The sequence below is a fragment of the Pollicipes pollicipes genome, unplaced genomic scaffold (assembly GCF_011947565.3).
Source record: "Pollicipes pollicipes isolate AB1234 unplaced genomic scaffold, Ppol_2.1 Scaffold_7261;HRSCAF=8764_pilon_pilon_pilon, whole genome shotgun sequence".
NCBI lineage: Eukaryota > Metazoa > Arthropoda > Thecostraca > Pollicipedomorpha > Pollicipedidae > Pollicipes > Pollicipes pollicipes.
In genome coordinates this window covers 11663491-11687482 of record NW_023597054.1, presented here as the reverse complement: position 1 = coordinate 11687482, position 23992 = coordinate 11663491, and the positions used below count along the sequence as shown (strand labels likewise).

At 49.9% G+C, this 23992-nt stretch overlaps 2 protein-coding genes across 2 annotated transcripts in view; one reads left to right on the top strand and one right to left on the bottom strand.

Moving 5' to 3' along the window:
- Positions 1-16778, top strand: part of LOC119113023 (glycine receptor subunit alpha-2) — a 37385-nt gene extending 20607 nt beyond the window's left edge. The window contains exons 3-8 of the mRNA XM_037237341.1: positions 2432-2514; positions 3492-3632; positions 11498-11727; positions 16063-16239; positions 16468-16628; positions 16682-16778. Of these exons, the coding sequence (XP_037093236.1) occupies positions 2432-2514; positions 3492-3632; positions 11498-11727; positions 16063-16239; positions 16468-16628; positions 16682-16778 (889 nt within the window). The remainder of the gene's footprint in view (positions 1-2431; positions 2515-3491; positions 3633-11497; positions 11728-16062; positions 16240-16467; positions 16629-16681) is intronic.
- Positions 16779-20440: 3662 nt separating this feature from the next.
- The window catches only part of LOC119113019 (uncharacterized), a 16367-nt gene continuing 12815 nt past the window's right edge, over positions 20441-23992 (bottom strand). The window contains exons 7-8 of the mRNA XM_037237335.1: positions 21043-21082; positions 20441-20473 (exon numbers count right to left, since the gene is read on the bottom strand). Of these exons, the coding sequence (XP_037093230.1) occupies positions 20441-20473; positions 21043-21082 (73 nt within the window). The remainder of the gene's footprint in view (positions 20474-21042; positions 21083-23992) is intronic.

Sequence of the window (23992 nt, the reverse complement as noted above, 5' to 3'; positions counted from 1 at the left end):
GCCGGTCCGGTCATAGCCAGGGCTGCCTCCAGCCTCGTCCAAACCGGCGCAGTGGTCGGTCCGAACTGAACCTCCGTAGTGGTTTAAACTGTTGGAGCCGGTGCAGTAGCCGGTCCAACCAGACACGGTGCCGCAACCCATTCCAACGAAGCCAGCACGGAGTCCAGTTCCAGCAGTGCCAACAGAGCTTGCCTCACTGGAGCCGGCCTACCCGATGCTTGACCGCGCCGATGCCAGCCCCGTGGCATCGGCATCGGTGCATCTAGCATCGTAAGAATACACTGCACGGTACACTGCAGTCATGAAAAGGGGAGGGGTCATTTTTCGTGTGCCTCTCCCCCAAAACTTTGCAATTCTTCCCGTGCCCCGACTACGAATGCATTGCGGCCTGTCCAGGCATTTGCAGAGAGCGAAACGGACAGGATCGACCCAGCGGATTTTGCAATCCGATGCAATCCACCGGATCGTACGGGGATCATATTGACACATATGTTCAATGTGTTAGGATTGGGCTTAAGTATGGATTTGATTGATTATTGGTCTTAATGAAATGCTCATAAATGCTCGAGTATAACGTCAAGCAAATCGACAGTAAGTGCCAAATAATATATGTCTTCATGATGATCACTGGTGTACGGATGGAACAGCCTTTGAGCCAGTTTTTGCACACAAGCCAGCATTTCATTAAGCATCGAAAAACCATCATCCTGGACTCACTAGGTCTGACATTCTGGTGGCGAATTGGATTCTGGTTAGATCAGCCGTGGAGTAAATTAACAGATATACATGAGATCTAGATCTTCTCTGGCCAGATACAGATTTAACCGAGTGAAACATAAGCTATATCTTTCGCACTCCGCTTACTAGAGCCGAGATTTGCACCGGTGAGAATGCAAGTAAAAAACCATTGGCATGACTTTTGACACTCGGCGGAGTTAAGTATGGGTGGCTACAGCATCATAAAAGCACGGCAAAATTTTAGATGCCTTCAGTGGCCGTTTGTAAACCTTTCGAAGTCAGGTTTTTACCCGGACTGTAACAGCGTTAAATGAAGATGCGTACACTTATAAATTTTAAAATATCCCCCGCAGCTGTAAGGCCCACTCAAACGAACATTCATTATGACTCGCACAGCCTACATTCTGGTGATGATGGCACTTAAAGCCCGTCATTAGGAGCGGAGTTGACGTTATGTAAGGAAGTGTGATGGCTCATGCGTGATGTCAAAAGTGCAGGCGATAAACAGGCGTGCACGTTTAGTTTTGCTTTAAGCATAGTGGGGCGGATTGAGAAGAAATGCGCTTTCCAACTACAGTTGTGCCATGGGGCATTGCAACTTAAAGGAGATATATCTACCAGAGGGGCGAGAGCTTTTGGCTTCCCACAACGAGTAGGATATTCCGATTTAACGTGCAGTTTTTTCCAGTTTCAGTGAGTGCCGCAGAGCGGCAATACCGGTCGGTACATTTCTGCGTTGTCCTCGTTCGTAACCCCATGCAAAAACATGCTGTCATAATGAAAGCAGCACTACTCTATGCCCACTTATTATAGACCCAGTTCTGAGGCCAAACTCAGCAAATCGCTACGGTCGGAAAATAAAATTGCACGCAAGTAGAGATGCTGTGTTATGTCCGAGCTGCGCCAAAATAAAATACCGCCCAGTTGGCGTCAGTCGATTGTCACTATTGTAACATCAGGCATTGCTATTCTGTGAAGTTATACAGCTATCCGGCTATCCTGATTGGAAATTAGGGAGAGGAGGTGGCCATAACCATTTACATTTTTCCTTTCCCGTCAACTCCCATTGATGCAAATGTAGAATTTTAAGAAGGTTGGGACTCCCCATACCCACCTGGTTCCCAAGCCCCTAACCCTGTCCTAATGAAGCCACTTCACAGTGGCATGAATGTGCTGGGCGTAGAAAATGCGAAATATAGGCTAAGGTATATTTACTGCCAAAAGGAACGTGCTTCAAACGAAATAAGGTAGTCGGGGACTGGCGTTTTCCTTTACGTCCATCGTAAAACTTTCTTCTTTTCGGTGCGATGGTGCTAGGCGTGCGCAAAGTTGTGCCAAATCAGCTGTATAAAGCCATTTCCTGGCGTAGATTGGAAAGATAAAAAAGAAATGCCTTTTGTAGCTTTCAATCCGTGCCTGCTCGCAGAAGCGTGAGATCCAACATTACGCTTTGCTTTCTGACTGCGAACGCTACCTTTTTCGATAATCGTGAAGGCACCCGCACGCCATCTACCGTCTCGAGAAGATGACCTTCTGAAAGTAAATGTACGGATAGGACGAACTTGCCAGTACGACAATAAGAAAATTATCATTTACGCAGTGTGAATGCTGTTGCCTCGTCAACGACCTACTGTGTTCTGCAAGATCGAACGACTTTGTTGCGCTTCAACAGCAATGGTCCTTTGCTCGACAGGTTGAAGCTGATATTCGCGTGCATGATGGAGGTGTCCAAGTTCCCACTCGACTTTCAAGTTTGCACCATGGAAATTGGCAGCTGTAAGTTGTTGTGTAACTTGGAGGACTTCTGGTTTCCAGTCACGGCTGTGGGAGGGGGGGGGGTCGTGCGACAGCACCAAAATGGCGTGGTGCCAAGCCAGCCAAATCAATGTGAGGAAGTGCACATCAGCCAGGAAATGCAGTTTTTTTGCTATGGTACAGGTTGCAAATATTTTCAAATTTTCTACACGGGGAGTTCGTCGGTTTCCAGTAACTTTATAATAGAAGTGCTCCGTCAGGTACGTCGTCATCACAGATCTTCATCTCACGTTATAAGTCCGTTCCACGTTCGAAGAATAAAATGAATTGATAGCATGGATGATTCGAGGCGCTGTGTTTGTTGCCATGATGCCAACTTAAATGCGTTTTTGCGGGTACATAAATCGTCCTCAGGGGCTCCAGGGGTTCCAGGGGGGTCCAGGGGGTTCGTCGTTGGGGGTTCCAGGACATCCAACGTTATGTTGATCCTTTTTCAGATTTTAACTCAGTCCCCTAGGTGAATCACAAACACGTACTTCAAAAGGGTTTTCAGTATCTTTTGAAATGCACTCGGCTGCCTTGTCTGTCCACATGGAAGCCGTGCTTATTGAGTTGAGTCGCCGTATGCAACATTAATGTGGAACTGGATCTTTTTTCGTGACACCGTTTTCGTCAATAGTGGGTGACCGAATACATTTTTAAACAAGTAATAAACCGTAATCCCCTGCGCACATTTTCCGCAAATTTGACGTTGGTCTCTATTATGTTTCAAACGTTTTTTTGCAAACTAGGTGAAGCGGAACTAAATATTCGCTGCCACGTCTAGTCTTGAGCTAAGCTGGGTGCCGGGACGTATAGCCTATCGCTGCTGATCATCCTGGACGCCCTTTTGTGACCAGTCTGCCGCCTTGATCCGTGTCTCTCAGTCACCTTTGACACCTCCTTTACCGACATGACCTGTCCCTGTTCCACTAACGACCCGAGGACCTCTGCTTCAGTTTCCAAGACGCTGTCGGAACTGGAGCTTCGCTGGAAGGCCGAGAAGCCTGTGGTGCTGTACGAGAGTCTCAAGATGCCGCAGTTTGAGTTCGGCGGCGTGCAGACGTCGATGTGTGAACAGGAGCAGTCCTCCAGCATCGGTGAGTGGCTTCTGCACGCCCCAGACGTCGATGTGTGAACAGGAGCAGTCCTCCAGCATCGGTGAGTGACTTCTGCACGCTCCAGACGTCGATGTGTGAACAGAAGCAGTCCTCCAGCATCGGTGAGCGGCTTCTGCACGCCCCAGACGTCGATGTGTGAACAACAGGAACAGTCCTCCAGCATCGGCAAAGGACCTCTGCACGCCCCAGACGTCGATGCGTGAACAGGAACAGTCCTTCAGCATCGGCAAAGGACCTCTGCACGCCCCAGACGCTCGGTGCGGTTAATGCTCGCTGCACCGACAGAAAAAATGGCACCGTGAACTTTCAACATGATTAATATTTTCAAATGCTCAACAGATTCTAGCCTGCTGGAGTATAACCATTATCTGTAAATTGAATGGAGGAGACTAAAGAGTAGATTGAAGAGGAGGAGAGAAGCGGAAGTAGCTAAGTACGCAACCAAGTATCCGAGTGTGCCCAGGGTGTTTTCCCACACTTCGCCAGGAACAACGCTAATAGCGTTGTTCATGCCATATGATGGTCATTACGCTTTTGTGTGTGGTGCTTAATGAAGTGATGATACCTAATGGCACCACGCACGGCCATCATTTCGTAAATGTCACCATTACTACGACATGAAAATATTCCGGTGCTGTTTGCTGCATTGGAAAATGACAAATGGAAATGACACTGCAAGTTCCGTTACCACAATGGATATCGATTCCACGTAGTGTCTGGTTCTTTTCAATGCAGCTATTTGTGCATTATTCAAAAATAATCGGTGAAGTGACATTTGCGTCATCGGGAAAGCGAGATTGTAATAAATGTGACAGCTACAATCATGCATATGGAGCCACAGCCTAAGCGAATTGAGCCAGTTACCTTTGGGAACCCATGCCAGCAACCATTTTTAAAGCACTGCAATCTCAGTCTGTCATGATTTAGCGGGGAAAGGGGAGTGATGCTTACGTTATCGCACGCGGTGAGACCGGCACGAAATAGGGAAACTTGAAATGGTCCTCGTTTTCGATGTCTGTGAGCAAATTATTGGGGAAATACTCAGTTGTGGGGGCTTGGAATGGTCACAATGATCTGGGCCACATACCTGTGTATGCTTCCTGGCCCAACTGCTCGGCTTGGACGCTAGGATGTGACCGGTCACCAGATCGGTTACAAAAAGCGACAGTGGCCGCCTCTCGATCGATTACTGGTACCACTGTTGGGAAGACAGTATTGAGCTCATGTGCGGATTTGTGGGCAGTATATGCACCTTTGAGATGTAACCCCAATCATAAAACGCCCAAACAGCAAGACCAGTAGTGTTTTGCGCTCGGGCGTGATTAATAGCTTTCGCATATTAACCCACGCTCTTGGCAGTGTCATTGTTCGTTTTCTACTCTGTAAGAGATGTTGGTGTAGTGATGTTATGTGCACGGACTGTCAGTATGCTTTTAGTTCGTATTGTCCCGATTCGTGTTGCATTTTTTAAATTTAACCTTCTTAGTTAAGTTAAAAAGGAGCTGCTGAATTTTCAAAATATCGCAAGGTCTCAAAGACTAAAATTTCTGAGAACAACATTGAAGTGGTTGCGCTGTTGGTACTGAAACAGGCTAGCGGTACGACTGACGGCACTGACAAAGGTACTTACAGCTCGTCCAAGCCGTCCCTAACCGTACCGGGCCGCCGAGCCACAGCATTTCCAGTCAGTGATTGTTTAGACCTACTAGGCCCTCGGGGGTAATGACACGGCCAACAGTGAGGAGGACTCAAAGTGACTGTTAACTCACTAGCGTTCGGGGCAAGGACACTGAAAACATGAGGTTGAAAATATTTATCAGATAACTGGCTAGAATTCAGGGCAAATGCTTTCAAAAAGGAGGCCAGAAACATGTATCGGTTGATTGGCTGGAATTCAGGGCGGAGGCGTTGGAAAGATGAGGTTATAAATATGTATCACGTCGCGCAATTATTTTCCTGTGGTTCTAATTCACGGTGACAAGCCGCATTACAAGTTGCTTACGGGCATCGGGCCATTTTGCGCCCACTCAATGACGGTTATCTACCTCTGAGACGACGCCATAAGTGTATTGTCAACTAATAACAGACAATATCACCGGTACACTTACACTGAGTGGTGAGCGAAAATAATGTCAAAGTCAACGCATGCTAAAAATGCGAGTATGTATCCAAGTTCACTACATGGGTCTCCGACCGAGTAACCGATGAACGGCTGCTGGAGGAAAAAATTGTCGCCTTTCCGTCTCAAGGTGCCGGGATGAGACGATAACATGTTCTACCGACAACCGGTCCCCGCATATGTCACACCATGGCACATTCTTACGCGTCAAGTAAAACGAGTGTGTTGCATATGTATGACCCAATCGAAGCCTACAAAGGGCGACTTCCTGGAAGTGGCTTCGGCGATGGGAAGATTCCCAATCACCCAGTTGGGACTTGATTTCCCTGAAACCGTGACGATGTTGGTCGAACTTGTTCTGCCACGTATTGCGGACATATCTGGAAATGACCGACTTGAGATCTCGAGCGGGTACATAAATTGACATTTATTTTCTGTCATACGCCGCAGCTTTCGCTGCAGTGTCTGTTTTCTCATTTCCCATTATCCCTATGTGATTGGGAATCCACATAAATGTGATACGGCAAGAAGTGTTGCCCAGACATTCCAGTTCCTCCGAATTGAGCGCGTCAGAAATGAGTGGTCACGCCACATCGCCGTCGGGTCTAATGATAAAAGTGCACTAAGTGAGTCGGTCAAAATGACTGCATCCCTTTCAGGGCGGCAAGTAACGTACTGAAGCGTTGCTAAATAGCAAACAGTTCTGAGGAAAGAACTGACGTGTGATGCGGGGAGGCAGACACCTACGGTGTGATGTTCAGTAAATATTTGTAATGAGTTCCTGTATTGTGGGATCCGCCTCTCTCTCCCTCTCTCTCTCTCTCTCTCTCTCTCTCTCTCTCTCTCTCTCTCTCTCTCTCTCTTATCATGGTTCGGAAAAGGCAAAGACCCGTTCTGAGAGGCTGTGTGATGTTCGCTTGTAGATCTACGTATCTCAATCTGAATTTTCTGATGTTTTCAGCTCGAACCAACGATTTTGCGATTTGTGTTCCGAATATGATCGCAGTGCTAACGAGAGTCATTCTGGTTTGAACATCACTGATGAGAAAATAGTTAAGGTGAAAATCACATCCTTTGGAAGTTATGCATGATTTGGCTGTGGAAGCTGGCGGCTTGCTGTAATGCTCTTTCCACGCTGCTCTGTAGATGCCCTTCACAATCTTGTGGTCGTTTTCATCGCACATGCCATCGAAGATCTGCATGCTATTTTTTTCTGAGAGCCTCCCCTAGCTCTAAGGTCATTCAGAAATGCAACGAAATCCATAAATGCAAGCTGAGCTTTGGTTCGCTTTGATGGTCTCGGGTAGGCAATTTCGTCAACTTCATGTTTGCAGAATCTTAGGTCAAAACTTTTCCCGTTTGATGGTACCTTATGCGCTTATTTGGTTTTCACGAAGCTTCGGCCGGCTTTACGCTTCCAACTATGGCAGTTGGTGTGACTTGGTACCAATTAAATTTCTTGTCAAGCTCTGCACTTGAATCTTTTACAGCTTCCATAATTTCATAATCACGCTGCTAGCAAATTTTGTTTTCTGTAGCTTTACATACAAAGCATTTAAATTAGATGTAGATATGACTCACGATTTACTTAAAGGACACACAACGCAGCGGAAGGCTACAGTTCAAGAAGCGGGACCAAACAGAAGACTGTTACAACTTTCAGCGAGATGATGGGGACAGTGGGAGGCGGCGCGTACGGCTGGGCGGCTGCCTGGCCCTCGCCTTTCACTCCCGTCCTGCCTCTGCAGCTCCACGGCCCCATGCCGCGTGCCGACCGTTATCCCTGGACCTGTACAAACAATACAGCCATAGTACACCACGCTGCATGCCGACCGTCTTCCCTGGGCCCGTTCAATCAGTACAGTCATAGTACACCACGCTGCATGCCGACCGTCTTCCCTGGGCCCGTTCATACAATACAGCCACATGTGTTTCCGAGTGTTTCCGAGCGCATGGGTCGTTGGATGCGGTCTGAATTTATTTTAAATGATATAGTGTATGTATAAGAATGAAGCACGGTACCCGAAAAAAGATGTTCTTTGGTGTTCCCAAATATGCATTGTATCTCGTGTCTGTGTAGCCTAAATCGTGTTTTCGTCACTGTTAATAGCGTGTTCAATTTGTTATTGATTGCTGCGTTGTAGTTGGTAATTTCATCGTACGCTGCATGTCATTTAATATCTGAGGTCCTAATTGACGTCATGTAGTATTCCTAATGGCGCGGTCCTGTCACCAGGAAAGCAATTACTTACCATGCTCGCCCAGATATCCCTCCGTAAGGCTCAGATGCAATTATTGACGCCAATGCATTCAATTCCGACCCATGAGTGTAATATTCATGGTGGTCTCATAATTCCGAGAGAGACACGTTGGCTGTAGCAGTTGCCCTAAGACAAGTTTTGAACAAACAAACAAACCGCCTGAAATCTTAGCTGGCTTTGAGCCGCGCACCACGATTGATGCAAGTAATGTACCATGCTGGGGAGTACACCTTTTCACATTTATTTTCGCATAGCTTGCTAAATTTAGCCTGTAACTGGAAAGCAATTTACCTTTTACACCGCCAGAGGCGCTGCGTACCCTTCACTAGACGCGCTAAGTGGCTATTTCCGCGGGGAACAGACACGTGCAGCTAAGGCACGTGGTCAGGTGCAGAGTTCACATTTTGAGAGATCAAAGATAATTACGGTCTCTGAAGCCTCATCGTATCAGCAACACCATGATTAACGGCTAGTCATGGCATTGCTGATATTTGGGCCTTTACCCTCAACAAAACGGTTGTTCAGTGCATTAGCGAGGAGCATCATTCGCATAGATATGACAGTAGTATTAGCCTTACTCCTCGGAGAAGAATCACGAGATTGGACGAGATAGTTGGGTTGATATTTCGGCAGCATGCCTTCATCGAAGCAATGGCAGAAGTGAGTATTTGCTTGATTCACTTCTGCTATTCACATTCATTCATATCATTATTTCCTTCTGCTATCGTTTAGATAAAGGCATGTTGCCGAAATATCAACCCAACTATATCTCCATTCTCCTGGTTGTTCTCCGGGCAATAAGACAAATACCACACCTTGTCAGCAAAACAGGTGTGAGGTTAAAGTCTGAGCGTTTTGAATGGATGGATTTCTGGTATCACAGCTCACGCGAAGCAGTTTTTGTTGCGTGACCTGTGACCCATACCATTAAATCCTGAAATTCCAGGACAATAACAGAATTTTGTGGCGAAGGTTCGACGCGTTGCAATGCTCGGCACAATCTGTCGTGTTCTATGACACCACGTGACCTTTAGCGTGGCCGCTGCCACCGGCCTCAGGTCATACCAGCCACGGGCGAATAGCAAGCGCCTAAAGCGACTTGAAGCCATCCCGCCACACCTGAGTGGGTCGGAAGGCAGACGCTCCAACGAGCTGAGCTCTTGGGACGGACGATTTGAAGAAATATGTTGCTCTTGAAATCTGGGGAACGACACTTATTTTTATTCTCACTGGACGTTGAGCAAGTGCATTGGTGGCATCCGTTCAATTGGAGCCGCAGGTCATGTTGCCTAAGATTTGGTGCTCAAGGATATGGAGCATGACAATGACTAGTGCAACGCCAGTGCAACAGGCTGCCAAATGGCGCACGTTTCAAATCAGTATATATGAAATAGAAGAAAATTGCAAGAATTTCAAATGAAATGAATACTTATGATTTTCGATTGATCCGCTTTATTCACACTCTCCGAACGTTCGGATAATTGCCAATGAGCCGTAGACAACGAATGCACTTTCCATACCAGAACGATACGAAACCGACCGGTCGTGCCGGGCCCTAACCGTGAGCCCCAAGCTCAGCTACAGCTGGGAGGTGGGGTTCCGGTAGTGTAGTGGTTAACGAGCCTGCGCTAACCACCGCGCGTCTGGGAAACCAGAGGGACGGGGTTCGATTGCCCGCGGTGCCCGCCCTTCCTGCCAGGGTGAGAAGAAGCAGGCGACGCCATATAGCCACAGCAGCTGAGTGCGTCGTAAAGACCCAATGACACACAGACACATACAGCTGGGAGCGGATAGTCGCCTGGTGCGGTGGTGATGGAAACCGCCGCCAACTCTCGGCACGAACAGACGCCAGCAGGCCGAACGGCGTAGACGACAGATGGCGCGATCCCTACATGACGTCACCAAGGCTTAGGCCGGTGTTTTCAATAACCGCCCGTCATGAGGAGTTCAACCGTAATTTGGCACACTTCGGGAACTCTCGCATACCTGCCTGGGTCTATCGCAGCCAAAAAGGCAGAGGCGATGACGTGTCGCCTCTCACCGACTGCCACCCCGGGGCAGACGGCGGCGGATGCTGTACCGCCATACACCGAAACACTGCGGAGCAGTCTTGTGCTCCAGCGGACGCCCTGTGCGGCCGGGGGGGGGGGGGGGGGGGCGGGGGAACCTGATTTCGGGTCAGTGGCAGATGTGACGCTTGGCCTGACGCCAGGATAGGAATGTTCCTTCCCAAACATCGGTCCTTGCTTGGTAAGGATATCTAAAACAAGGCAATGGGTGCGTGCGATCGTTTGTGTATCTTCCAATGAATACGAGTGTCAATGCACAAATGAAGTGATCTGTTAAGTTGCAGGTTTAGGCGAAAGCCTTGCATGGAAGTTGACGGTTAGGTACCTAAAATGGGCAGTGCATTTTGTCCATCCGCACCGATAATTCAGTTGGTTAGAGCGCCTGTCTTCCGATCCACCCACCCGTGTCGGTGTGAGTTCAAGTCGCCTCAGACACTCGTTATTTACCTCTGACTTGAATGGCCCGCGGGCGGTAATGGCAGTGTTTAAGGTCAGGTGACGTCAGAGGGCGAGATGGACCGTGCTGAGCATTGCGACACGTTAAGCTTTGTCAGGAAAACCATGTCACTGGCACGAAATTTCGCAGTTAGATGGTAGTCACAGGACTCACGGAACAACCAATGCATAGCGTAGGGCTAATCCCAGAGTCCCCCACGATCAAGTTATTTGGACCAAGTACTACACAATTCAGAAAAAACCTGGGGCTACTTATGACTTTCAGTTTCTGTGGTTGCGCCGTTCTTCAGCGGTACTGACCGCGCTTGGCCTGATTTTATTTCAAACCAAACGACGGGATTTCTTGGAGCGGTGAACCAAAGTCAAATAGAAAGAGCATGCGATTCAGCAGACGGTACTTATTGCCAGTGGTTTTGGAGCACAGACGTCCTGTGAACTCAGAGCCTCTTGAAGCTGTTTTCAGCAATATGGCTGTTACCATCGGATTTCTACCGCCCTGCTCTACCCAGCTCAGGCCATACTTAACGTTTTTGAGGACCAAGGGACAGTTCCCCCCCCGCGCAGTTCCCCTCTAGAATGAAATTCCGTGATGAGCCATGACATGTGCGGAGCTTTTGTCCCTGTGCTTATGTATGAGGACTTCGTATTTAATATCCATCACGTCATACATGTTTATTTCAACCTGAAGATAAATGTTTTCTGACCTTTACAGCCATGCACCGCTATTCGTGTTCTATAATGCTCGCTCTACGTATAATAGAACACATGTTTACGATACATATGCAGACAGTGTGTCCATCTGTGTCGCGACTCTAAGCACCGATGATTTCGTTGAGAACTTCATTCCTTGCTTTACCCCATCTGCATAGTTCCCCCGGCGGGAGAGCCACGGCATCCCTCTGTATTCCCAAGCAGCTGTAACCGCCTCCATGTTCCCAGGCGACTACAGCTGTCTACAAGCGGCGTTTACACTGCGCCGGTCGCTGGGGTTCCACCTAGTGCAGTCTTACCTGCCCACCATCCTGATCGTGATGATCTCCTGGGTCAGCTTCTGGATGGACGTGGACTCGGTGCCGGGCCGCGTCACCCTCGGCATCACCACCCTGCTCACCATGACCACCAAGTCGTCCGGCATCCAGGCCGAGGTGCCGCAGGTCTCCTACGTCAAGGTAACAAGGCGCGCTGGATTGCGCTCCCGGGTGGCGTCTCCTGTCACGTGACACGCCGCGTGGCGTCTAATGATCTAATGACCGGTTTACTGTGGGCTAATTTTTTTCCTGTGCGAATTCTGTATCGCAAAAAAGTTGTCATCGACAAGTTCGAGGCGAACGTCATTCTGAAGCACCTGATGGCCCCTGATGGCACCTGGTGGCATCTGATGGCTCCTGATGGCACCTGGTGGCACCTAATGGCCCCTGATGGCACATGTTGCACATTAGTCTGTGAGTGGTCGCTGATGCGCAGAAGTCAGCAATTATCTTCAATGCTCGTGATAGCGTCCGTGCTTTAGCCACTGCAATGGAAATATGTCGTAGGAAAACGAAGGTCCCAGTTGTGAACCAGACTAGATTGGCGCAACCGAGGGCAATCTTTTAAGATCGTGCGTTTGAGCGCCAAAGTGCCCATCCTGGCGGACTTATGCGTTACGTGTTCCTTCTAACCTATTAGTAGATGGAGTTTCATTGGTTTTGCATAAGCTTTCAGTCGAAATTAATGCAGCCTTCCGACGGACAGCAGCTCATGCCAAAAGCACAAGTCAAATCAATCTCGGCGAATCGTGTCAGGCGCCCGTCAGACGATTCGGATGGGCTTGAGGAACGTCTCGCTCGCCATCGTCGCCCCACTCGCGGCTCGCGCGGACCATCAGCTCGCCGGCTCCGGCTGGGAAGCCCTCTTCGTCCCACTTCGGCTGCGAGGTCCTTGTGCCACATCCGGCTCCATCAGACGGCCGTATTTGCAGTTGGAGTCAGTCAACACGGGTCGCAATTCGCCGCCAGCCGCCTTGTCCGACTTAGATGGGGATCTCAGGCCTGTTCATGCTGGGTCGAGGCATTTGGTGAGCACAGAGTAACTCGCTTCAAGATGTATACCGGATAGACAACAGGGCAACACTATTTGGTACTGTGCACAGGTTTTCTGATTAGAAGTCACCGGCAGGATATTGCTTTGGCGTAGGACACCTTTCATGCATTATACCGTAGTGGTTTTTATGCGAGATTTCCACCGAAGGGGCGTTGTTTTTCTCTCTGGAAGCAGACGTACCAACCATTCTGCGACTCGATAGTAAAGACAGTTCTGTTGTACTTGCCTGATCCCGACTCACTCAGCAGACTTCCCTAAACCTTGGGCATAGTACCCTTTATAACTGGGCGTAGGGACCGAGGAGGTCAGTAGGGCCGTGACAACACGGTTACAACAGGGCAGAACATTTAAGGAACTATCTTCTTAAGCTTTGCATGGCTGACCTCCGCGACAACCTTGCGAACTTGTTTGCATTTGTGTGGCGAGGGGGCGGAAGCAATGCGTATTGCGGTATCGGAAACCCGTCATCTTCTGTGCAAAGCAAGTTTCAAGTGGAGATGATTTGCTAGCATATCTATCATGTTAGTGGCCTGTTCGCTGTTTGTGGAGTTTGTAGTGCAGCACAAACATGCTTACCCCGTGTGAAGTCTCCAAGTCAGTTCCAAACTTCAGTGGTGAACGGAGGATATGTTTGGTCTTGAGGCAATTTTGCTCTTGCTTCGTGGGTATTTCTGTGGCTATATCATAGCTTGCCGACGTGGTGGCCACAAGATGTATCCCCAGAGCCTGCATTACGTTATGTTTTCGTGAAGGTAGCACACCAACAAGCCAGAGCGTGAAACTGACCGAGAAAAACAAGCGAGGGAGCCGGGCGTGCCTCTGTCTCGCGCCATACGGCAGCGACGTGTAGTCGGTCACCGCAGCCCGGTCTGCCCGGAGGCAGGCTGGCGGCGACACCCGCGACGGCATGAGCTCACGAGACAGCCAACAATCCATCCCAATCTGGCAGTGGTACTGCCTTCGTGTCATTTAGCTAGACGTGTTTAAGCTCACCTGAGTCAGGAGGAGGAAGCAAGAGTTATCGAAAATGTTATGACTGAGAATGCTTTCTTTAAAATGTGATTGGCGGAAGCCCCTCCCCCCCCCCCCCCCCCCCAACAAGTAGCGGAGCTGCGTTCCGTACGGTGCGGTGGCTAGAACACGGCTCACTTTTTGATAAATGGAGCTTGTCGCTCGTTTCTTACGGCGATAGCAACGCACTAAGTGAAACAAATGTTTGCGTGGTATATCGGGGCGTGGTTAAACTCCGTTTGATGTCGAAAAACGGCGACACAAACACGTTTACTATCCCCACCAAACGACTGTTTGTCGACCGTTGGCCGCACGAACTTCATCTGTTAAGAGCCCTGCCAACACCGTCAATCGACAGCACGCCATTGCACGCGCCGGTACGCTAGGTCGACATGGATATGCGAGGATGGTGGTGTGGTGTCATGGATCTGGTGGTGGTGGCATCGACTGTCCGTCATGTCAAGAAGGGGCACTCTTTCGACATCGGCGACGATTCAGTATAGCATTTGCCGATTGTCGATGCCCAAATTAGACCCGTTTTGATCATGCCGCAGCACAACCACCGCAAAAACAAACCGCGTGGGTTAGGTTTCCGGGTGTGTATTTCCTACGGCGAGCTCTCGTCGTGAGAGTCAGGGCACCATAGCACCGGAGATGCCCTTTTCGTCCTCATGATGCGCCTTATTAATTATGTTAGCATCTTCCACTGAATATTTACTCTGCAGTCGGGCAGCCCCGTAGAGACAAAAGCCATCCTGAGTCCCTGTCGGTGCGGGTATGTGGCGTGGAAAGACGAGGCCAATGCTCGGTCAGTTCCAGACACGTCTGACGGGCCAGACAGAGGCAGCCATGTAACCCCCGTGTCGGCGCGCTCACGTGGGGCGGAAAGACGAGGCCCAATGCTCGGTCAGTTCCAGACACGTCTAACGGGCTAGACAGAGGCAGCTATATGACGACAGGGTGAGTCGGCTGGATCCGGCTTGGGAGGGAAACGATCCTATGTCTGGCCCGCGTCGCCAGACTTGCTGGTGAGAAGGTGGATTTGGGAGATTGGAAGTGGAGAGGGAATTCATCAGCGTAATTGTAGCATTGGAGTGCCGGTGATGTTTTTGTTGTGGTGTGCCGTGCGTTGTGTTTCCAAGTGAAACGGTGCGGCATCACATGCATCGCGGGGAAGTGGCGCCGAACCCTCCCTCTCGGCCAGCTACGTGATGGTAAAACAAACATGGTGCCGACAAAAAAAAATCAACGGATGAATGGTTAGCGAATGCTGGCAAGATGCGGAGGCCGGGCACGGCTGTTGTAATGCTTCTTTCAAGCAGCCGTTGCAACGTCAAGGGTTCCTGAGGCCTGGGCTAACGAGGCTATTCCCATTGCGACCGAATGAAGAGTTCAGCGGCTGGTGAATTACTGTTACGACGCATGATGGGTGAGGACGGGCGAAAAAGTCGACCTCCAGGCGTGATGACATTTTTGAAAGCATCTGTGTACCCTGGAGTCAGCCGTTTGATGACTTGAAGGTAACGCCACGAATGTATGGATATCAGTCCATGTACCTAGATGTCCCAAATGAAAACTACCAACAGTTTAAGCACTGTTTCTGACCAGTCAGCATGGGTCTAAATTGATCCACATGAATGGAACAGGTTTCCTAAAAGAAGGCAGCTGCAGGCAGCAGAGTAGTCCTGCGTGACACCGCTAGTGTTGAATAGACACCTACTTTGATCACTCCGCACTTGCACTCTCCACACAGAAATAAGCCCAGCCAGCCAAGCGATGCGGTTTGATTTTGCGGTGTTCATAGTGCCAGGGTGTAGTACAGTGGGGATGGTCTCGAACATCGGCGGCCGATGTGGTGATACTGGTTCACTACCATCGTCACAACACTCTCGTGTTAGTGCTGAGTCGGCCGTATAAGCGCAGAGACGAGGAATGGCGCGACAGCATGCGAGACAGCCGGTGGTGAGACGCTGATCATGATAAAATCTGCCGTATTGAGCCGGTCCTGGAACTGGCAGCAGCACACATCGTGTGTCAGGCAGCAGGCCTTGATCAAATTGCCAGTATACATGGGCCACATATCAGGCCTGGACATGATAGGAAAGAAACGAGTAAACCACTTCCGACGCGGCTCCGATGACTGCTATGTGGTTTGCATCCATCAGCGCGGATTTTGCGTTTAGATCAAACCATTTTGTCATCGATGTTGGCTGCTATGCATGAAAAGGGAAGGAAACAGAGTTATATGGTGTGCATCCATCAGCACAGATTTCGCATTTCGATGCAACTATTTTGTTATCGGTGTTGTCTGGTATGCATGCAAAGAGAAGGAAACGGGGCATTTTCTTGGTATTCTTTTTTCTGCTCCTTTACGATTTTGTCATGTTGAGTGTGAATAATTGCGTCCGCAGGCCATAGACATATGGATGGGTGTGTGCACGGGCTTCATTTTCGCTGCTCTGCTTGAGTTCACCCTGGTCAACTATCTCTGGAGGAAGCGCCCGACGCTTCAGGAGTTCCAGAACGCCATCTCCAGGGAGCACGAGCACCAAGACCTGCACGACGAGAACAACTGGACCAATGTCAAGGTCAGTGACCGCGAGCGGAGGCGCGCATTGCACCACATCTGCTGCGGACAGCTGCTGTGCGGCACCCGCCGTCAGCGTGGGTTGCAAAAATGTCCCAAGGTCGACGTCAATCGCCCGCGGCATTCGCATGTCATCTGGCCAGCAGTTCGCCCAGTGTCGGAATGCGGCATGCATCCATATGCCACGCTGGCCGCACGCCTCCCTCTCACGTGGACGACCCGCTTCCAGAGCAAGACGAAGCACCACCCGCCACCTGCTCTTCCACGAACTCCAGAAGACGGAATCCAAGAAGCAGGCGCAGAAGATCGACGAGATCTCCCGGATCATCTTCCCGATCGGCTTCCTGTGCTTCAACGTCGCGTACTGGCCTTACTACATGCTATGAGCCGGCGCGCCCGTGCCCGGCCGCGGGCGGCGGCCGCGTGCGGACGGCGGGCCGCAGCGCTGGTGCGGGCACCGTCGCCTGTTGCGGCGGCGCTGTTGAGCGGGGTCGATACGTCCGGCCCGTGGGGGTGCGCGCTGTCGACCTCGCTGAGTGACTCGGACATGGGTGCCGGGCGCAGTCGCATGTATATTTTTACGCGGTGTGAAACGACGCCTGCGGATTTGGAGATGTGCCAGGTAACAAGCTGTTGCTCAAGCGCTCAAGGGCGGCCGGTTGGGAGGCCCCGGAAGCTGTTGCTGGGAGCCGGGTCGGCGCGGCCGGCCCGTCACGCTGTGATGAATGAGGCCGCGGCCCACCGTCTCACCCGTAGGTATATATCAAGGTGCGGCGCAGAATCAGGCTGCCGAGGCGGGAGTCTTCCTGAGAGCCGCGCGGCCCGAAGCTGTGCCGGACACCATCGAAGGACAGGGAGGTACGCGTCATTGATGTGTGGCAGAGGGAATCACCAGGAGAATAAATTGTTCCTGTCCATCCATCGGCCAAGTTGCCCTGGCCTGATCAGATTATTTCCCGCATGTGCATTGCCCCGCGCAAAAACTTGCTTGCATAACGTCGATTTTTTCCATGGCCTGCCGTCCAAATACATGGACGACTCGCGACTACAGGATATCCATACAGAATTACATGTTTGGATGTTAGTAACGTGTGCTTCAATACGACACGGTAATATAACAGTCACGATTCCTTTCAGAGCGTCCCAGAGTTTGTTGGCGGTGTCCGGGTCCGCCTTGGCCAGAGCAGCTCAACAGACCACCAGTGCGAGACGGCACGCGCCCTTACCCACCCGCAGCGTCGCATGAGTCCAGCCGGGTCGTGAGAAGATCGTCGTCGGCCGCGCGGGCGAGCCGTCGACCCGCGTGACCTTGCGCGCGCCCGGCGCCGGCACTGGCCGCCGCCGGGGCGTCCAATCGGCGCGGAGTCGCCGCCGGCCCGCGGGGTCTCGCGCCGGCCGTCTGATGGCCCTACTCGCCGTGTCCCGGCGGACGTCACCGCGCGCTCCGGCACGTCCGAACGACGCAGCTGCGAGGGGCGCCCGACCGAGTAAAGTGTGGTTGGTACTAGGGCTGCCGCGAGCCGCCGGACGGCGACGTCGACCGCAGGGCGGTGGCCGCGTGCGAGTGAGTACACGTGCCGGCGTCCGGTGCAAGATAGTGGCATCCAAGCGTGCCGCCGCGGTCGGTCTGCGTGAGGTGATGGGTCGACGGCGGTGGCTGGGGGGACTTGGGAGGGACGGGTCCAGTCAAAGAAGGCCGATGGTACGGAATGCGACGTGCGTGTGACAAGACGGGTGGACGAGACAGGTTTGCGAACTCGATGGGCTGTGGCGCTGCCGGTTCCCGGGGGCGTGTGATGGGACGCGTGCCGTTACCGTGGTCTAACGGACGCTGCAGCGATGTTGTGACTAACCGAACTCAACTTGTCATTGCTGTACGATATTGTCAAAGGGTGTGACGTCACACCTGTGTGTGACGCGTGATGCCGGGAGCGTGGAATGCGACAACTAACGGAATGGGTTCAGGCGGATTGATTGCGCCGGCTTGGTATGTCCTATAAGTTTTGTAGTCGCATGCGTAAGTCGGTATTACCTTGTGAAACATTTCCGATATGCACCGGCGATCCTATCTTCCAGAGTTCATACCAACTGTGGGCTATACCTAGCTTGTAAAGGTATTTAGTTGTATATAGTTCCTCCCACGGTTACCTATGTTTTACATTACCAACGCATGTGTTTGCTTTTTGCGTTCGGATCATTGCGCATTTTCAGCGCCGTAGACGAAGAATGCTTCTTTGTGTCGTTTTGAGAAATTTCGATCTGTGGCGCGCACTGGGAGTTAGCTATGTTTCGGTATTGGGACATCTAGATGAAATAATAAACAGCACTCTCGTGTTAGCGCTATTCTTTCCTGAATCCTGCCACTCAGCAGGTTACAATGGGTGGCGCCTAGTGGACGGAACCGGGTGGCATCTGATGCGGGCTAACGCTAAGAGAGGTGACTATACCACACGGCTCATGCACGTACTCTTGACACAATCGGGGCTTGGTCCAAACGTGCTCAACTCATTCAGTGCGCTGTAGACGCAGTGTTTGTAGTGCCCTGTAAGATCCTGGCAGTTACGCGGAGTCAGCGAGCGTTTAGTGATGGCAGTGGGATCCCGTAATCGATACACGTCATGTTCGAGCTGATGGGCATGCAGACCTTACACGCCAGCTGTCTTGATTTGAGTATGTGAAGCAATGATTCATCATTTGCCGGGAGGAGTTTGTCCCTCCTGCCCTTAGATTTTTTTCACTACAGCTCCGGCACAAACGGCGGCAGCAGCCGAAAGCCATCGATGGTTTCATAAAATGCTCAACGCACCTCACGAGAACGGTCACTTTGTTTTTAAAGAGGAGGCATCTCGAATATGTGCTTATTGGCGTTACAGCGTGCCCGCAGTTAGTTAATACATGAACGTTTAAAGGATTTCAATGGCTCTCATCAGTCTCATATGTGCCGATCACCGTTAAGGTAAATTCAGAGCTCAAAAAACTTTATACGCTCAGTGGGCGGACATGCTAACCTAAAAAGCAGGGAAACACATTCGTAGAATTTGTCATCTCTTAGCTCACGCCCAGCCGGCAAAGGCTTGTATAAATCGGGTTTGAACTGCCAGCACTACACGAAATGATGTCAGCAGGAATACGGGTGAAATCGAAGTTTGAAATAAGAAGATACACGACCCTCACAAAGGCAAGATTAACGTGAAGCCTGACGTGCAAGAGCAGCCCGCAAGATGAGAGTATAAAGCACATGGGCAGCACGAGGTGCCCAATAATAACACCGAGGACAATCTGCATGAGGCTTGAAGGACAGCAGGAATGTCGGCATAGCCATGCCGACATGTCCTGTGCTTGTAGTCCTGGATCGAAACATTGAGACATTCCACAAGGGTTTCTACCGGTTTATGACATTTCACGAGATGCGTGGAAATTCCAGAGACCAGCAGGAGTCCCATCAGCCAGCAGAACAAACTAACGGGCTTGTTGGTGCTACCAATGCAGAAATTGGGAAGTCATATTCAAACGTATATCTGAAGAGTTTGGTCCAGGTTAGGTTAACAAAGCAACAAAGCACATAAGCCAGAAAACTCAATCAGGCCAATTATTTCTCAAGTGCCTGCACTTTCCTCCGCTTTGGCTAAGACTCTCAACGCTCTTGTATCACCGCACGTTTCTCCAAAATGTGTCAAAAGTCTAACGAATAGTTTCGGCTAGCCACGCAGCAACAAGAGAGAAAAGGTATGCGTGCTTGGCTTAACGCACAGAGCCTCTACACCAACGTGCTGATCGACGATGCCATCCAGGTCGTCCTCGATTACACCCTCATCCATGATCCATCCAGGTCAGCTCCCCGCTTGTCCCAAGGAAAACACTGTCCGAAATTTGAGTGCGGGTCCTAAGAGCGCTTCGTTCAGATGTCATGAGCGCACTCGGCCTTACTAAGCAGGCGGAGCGGCAGCAGGGTCGCCCTCTCGAACCTGTATGCACTAAGCTAAATGTGTTTCAAAGAGGAGAAAGCCCTCCAGCAATTCATTCACGCAGTGCCGTTATGTGGATGACATCTTTGTGGACATAAGTGATGAGAGCCAGCTTCAACTTCCAAAGAGCAAGCTTGAGAAAGCTTCCGTGCTGAAGTTCACCTCAGAGGAGAGTGTCAACAGTAAAATACCATTTCCAGATGTTGACGTGGATGCGTCCGCTGAAAACTTCCTGGGTCAAGTGCGCGGAAGGTCGACAAACACCGGACACTGCCCGAGCGGACGTAGCGAGTGTCCGGGACGCTACAAAAATGCGCTGTCCGCGACTTCATGCATCGGACGTTGAATCACTGCTCCTGAAGATGATGCGACGAGAGCCACAGTGAATTGCAGAAATCCTCGCTAAGGATAGATAACACCGACGCTGTATTGGAAAGACAAATTATAAGACAGATAGCCAAAATCTGCTTACCATTGGTTGACAACCAACAAGCCTGGCAGCCCGCACGCGTTTTTCCTATTTCACACCATTTCGACGTCCTTAAAGCATAAGAGAGTGCTGCGGGACATTATTATCAAGAACAGAAAAGCACGTCAGCTGGAGGACCACATCCAACTAGAAGAATCCTGGTCATGATGAAAACTCTTCGCAAGATCGATCCAAGCTGAAATCTACCGACTTGGTACAACAATTGTAATGCATCACCGGTGACTCTGCGTACCGTTCTGAATGCTACAACGCTGGCCACGCAACAACGTTCTCAAGAAGAACGATCATGTAGCACAGCGACCCTGAGAAACTACTTCGCGCTTTGTCGCGGACACAATGCGGAACTCACACGCAGGTTGTTAGTGGAGAGCGCGGTAGTATTACTGGCGCTGCAGGCCAAGCGGTGCTGTAAAACGCAGAGATAGCAGGAGGGGAGGGAGGCTGAGTTGTGACACATGCTTTCTATTTGCAGAGAACGCCACGGTCGGGGGCGTAGCAGCCGAGTGGTTAATGCGTCCAACTCCCACGTCGGGGACCGGGGTTCAATGCCGGTTGCGCCGCGGTCCCTAAATGCTAGCATGGTCAATGCCGATGTCAGCACTCCGTAAAAGGGGTGTATGCCCGTGCGCTGCGTTCTCCTTAACAAAGAATAGGGCGCCTTTCCTACCGAACCCTGAAATGACTACTGTCGCAGTCTGCGCTCTTAAACGACAGTGCGATAAAGTGCGCTCAATAACAGTTGTGAATTTTGAGGTCAAGAAGACACTTTCCTTGAAAACCTCTAGTGCGCGTTGTCACTGATGATTTATTACAGCTCTCAACTTCCTTTTGAACCAGATCATTTGGGCACCCACATTGTGGTGCCTACCGCTTATAGGGACGAAATGGTATTTAGGGTCATAGATCAAGAGTGGTGAGATAAGGTTTCCTCATCTCACCGAACCCACAAAGGCGTGGAAGTGGTCGGATTCTGGCCGTCCGCTGGCTGCGCTCGGAAGCTGATCGCCTTCCCGCCAGTCACTTAATCGGGACAATGGGCTGCTCTATGCGGACTTTCAGGAGCGGGGACGCGGAACGGATTGAGGCAGGGGTGGGCGCTCGATGGTCACGTTGTCAGTGGTTCTCAGCTTCCAACGGCCGACACTCTTACGTTTGGCGTTTGGATTTATTACGGGATTTGAATTCATTGACGCCTATGCTTTGGTTTGGAGACCACAACCTTCTCGAAATAATTTGAGTTTCTTCAGAAATGCATTGAGCGATAATGTCGCGCTACCTTGGCATCTCGAGGCACGTTAGTGTTTCACTTTAGCCTGCGAAGAGCCAACATGCGCTGATATATGGCCCGTGTCTTGGCGGCTTTTGGCTATGATGGGTATTGTTTCCCTTCAAAGTCACATCGATGGAGGGAAAGATTTCATGTGCATGCATTACTACGTAAAATGATGTATTAACATTTAACCAAGCCGGTGGCTGATGTTCGTAAGGTATCATACAAATGCCTACTGCTTCCTTATAGAGACTTGACCCTGACCGGCCAATAAACGATGATGAGTTGAGTATGCACAAAATGACAAAATAATATTTTTTCAGTTCGTGTCTTCCTTGTTGCCGTGATGGTTCTTTTTGCAGTGAACCAGCTGAAAATTTTTGGTCTAAACACAGACTTACTGATAAGCGAATATCGCTTAGTTGCACTTCCATAATGGAAATGTTTAAGCCCAAAACATTAAAGCTCACTACAAGGAGTTCAACGTACACTATCTAACATAAGTTGTGAGTGTACTTGCGAGGAACATTCCGCATACAGTAGCCATGAGACAGAGCTGGTAGCCTTTTTCTTCATGAAATAGCCAGGTAAAAAGGAGAGACAGATATATCAATATTTCGGAAATTGTCTTTATCAAAACGCATACGAATAATAAATTCAAATTTGTCTGCCGATCCCACTCGATTTTTCATGTTTTCCTTCAACAGTTAACCACAGCTTTTAAAGAAATTCTGTTGTACAACAAAAAATGAAAAATGAAGCGGATTCCATAGGCAATTTTAAATTTACTACTCATTTTCGTTTCGATAAGACATGTAACGAAATATCAATGCATCTTTCTCTGCTTTCTCCTTGTTACTTTACGAGGAACAAGGCTAACAGAACTGTCTTAACTGTAGACATTATGGGATGTGTTCCTGTTTTTTCTGAGTGATATAATAAAGTAACGTACATGTTGGTGACTTTTGCAGATTACGGCTCACCATTTTACTTTAGTAATATTCCAATGCCTATTAATTCCAGCCACGCACCTTACACGACGCGGGGTGCGCAGTTCTCTTCTTTCTATAGGTTATGCGGTCTTATAGAAATTATAGCAAAGCCTAAGCGAACAGAGCGGTTTGAAAATCATGTCAATCGGTCGATCAATGCAGTCCGCCTTTCGTGAGAGTTATCAAGCAGCCGCTCGCCGATCTGGCGTGCGTGCGGAGCGCCTTGTTTTTGAACAAAAGTACCGCTCTTTATTTCGGAACAGAGGCTGCAGGCGGGGATAAACAAACCATTCAGACCACAGGTTGGAGCAGTTGTGCAAACGAACGTTCTGAGCAAAGCTGGTTAAGTTAATTATTGGTAACATACAGACATGTAGCTTGAACTCGGCAGTGACGAGTTGCGTAACCAGCACGAGTGAAATTCCTAACGGGAATAATGAAATATTTTGCAGCGACAGCCCTTGAAACATTTTGCTTCTATCGGTGTTATAAACCATATATATATATTATATATATATATATATATATATATATATATATATATATGCATGAAATACATCATATATAGTTGTGCTGACTCAAAAGGACCTATTTTCATCGCACGTATCCAAGTCTGTCAGAGGATATGTTTGTGACATTGCAGAGACGGAGCAGAAGGCTGGAAATGAGCATGGCAATATTTTAGTAATACGTGACACTAATGTATAACACCGGTATGCATCCCAAAGCGTTGCGGTTCGGTTGACAATGGTCGATGAGAAATGCTTACCTACCGTCCGGGCAGGCCTGGCACTTCAGTCGATAAGATCCTACATTTGTAGTGATTGACCTGGTCTCTTTACGGTGGATTACTGGAGCCTAGAGTCGAGCAGTGTGAACATCGCTTAATGATATGAAGACGGCATATTCTCGCACCCCGTGCGGCCGGGCTCTGGTTAACAAGACCTGGTCTCAGTTCTTGAAAACGCGAACGGGCGGACACACTGAGACCGAGCGCACGTGCCCGGACGCACACCGTGAAGCACACTTTTGACAGA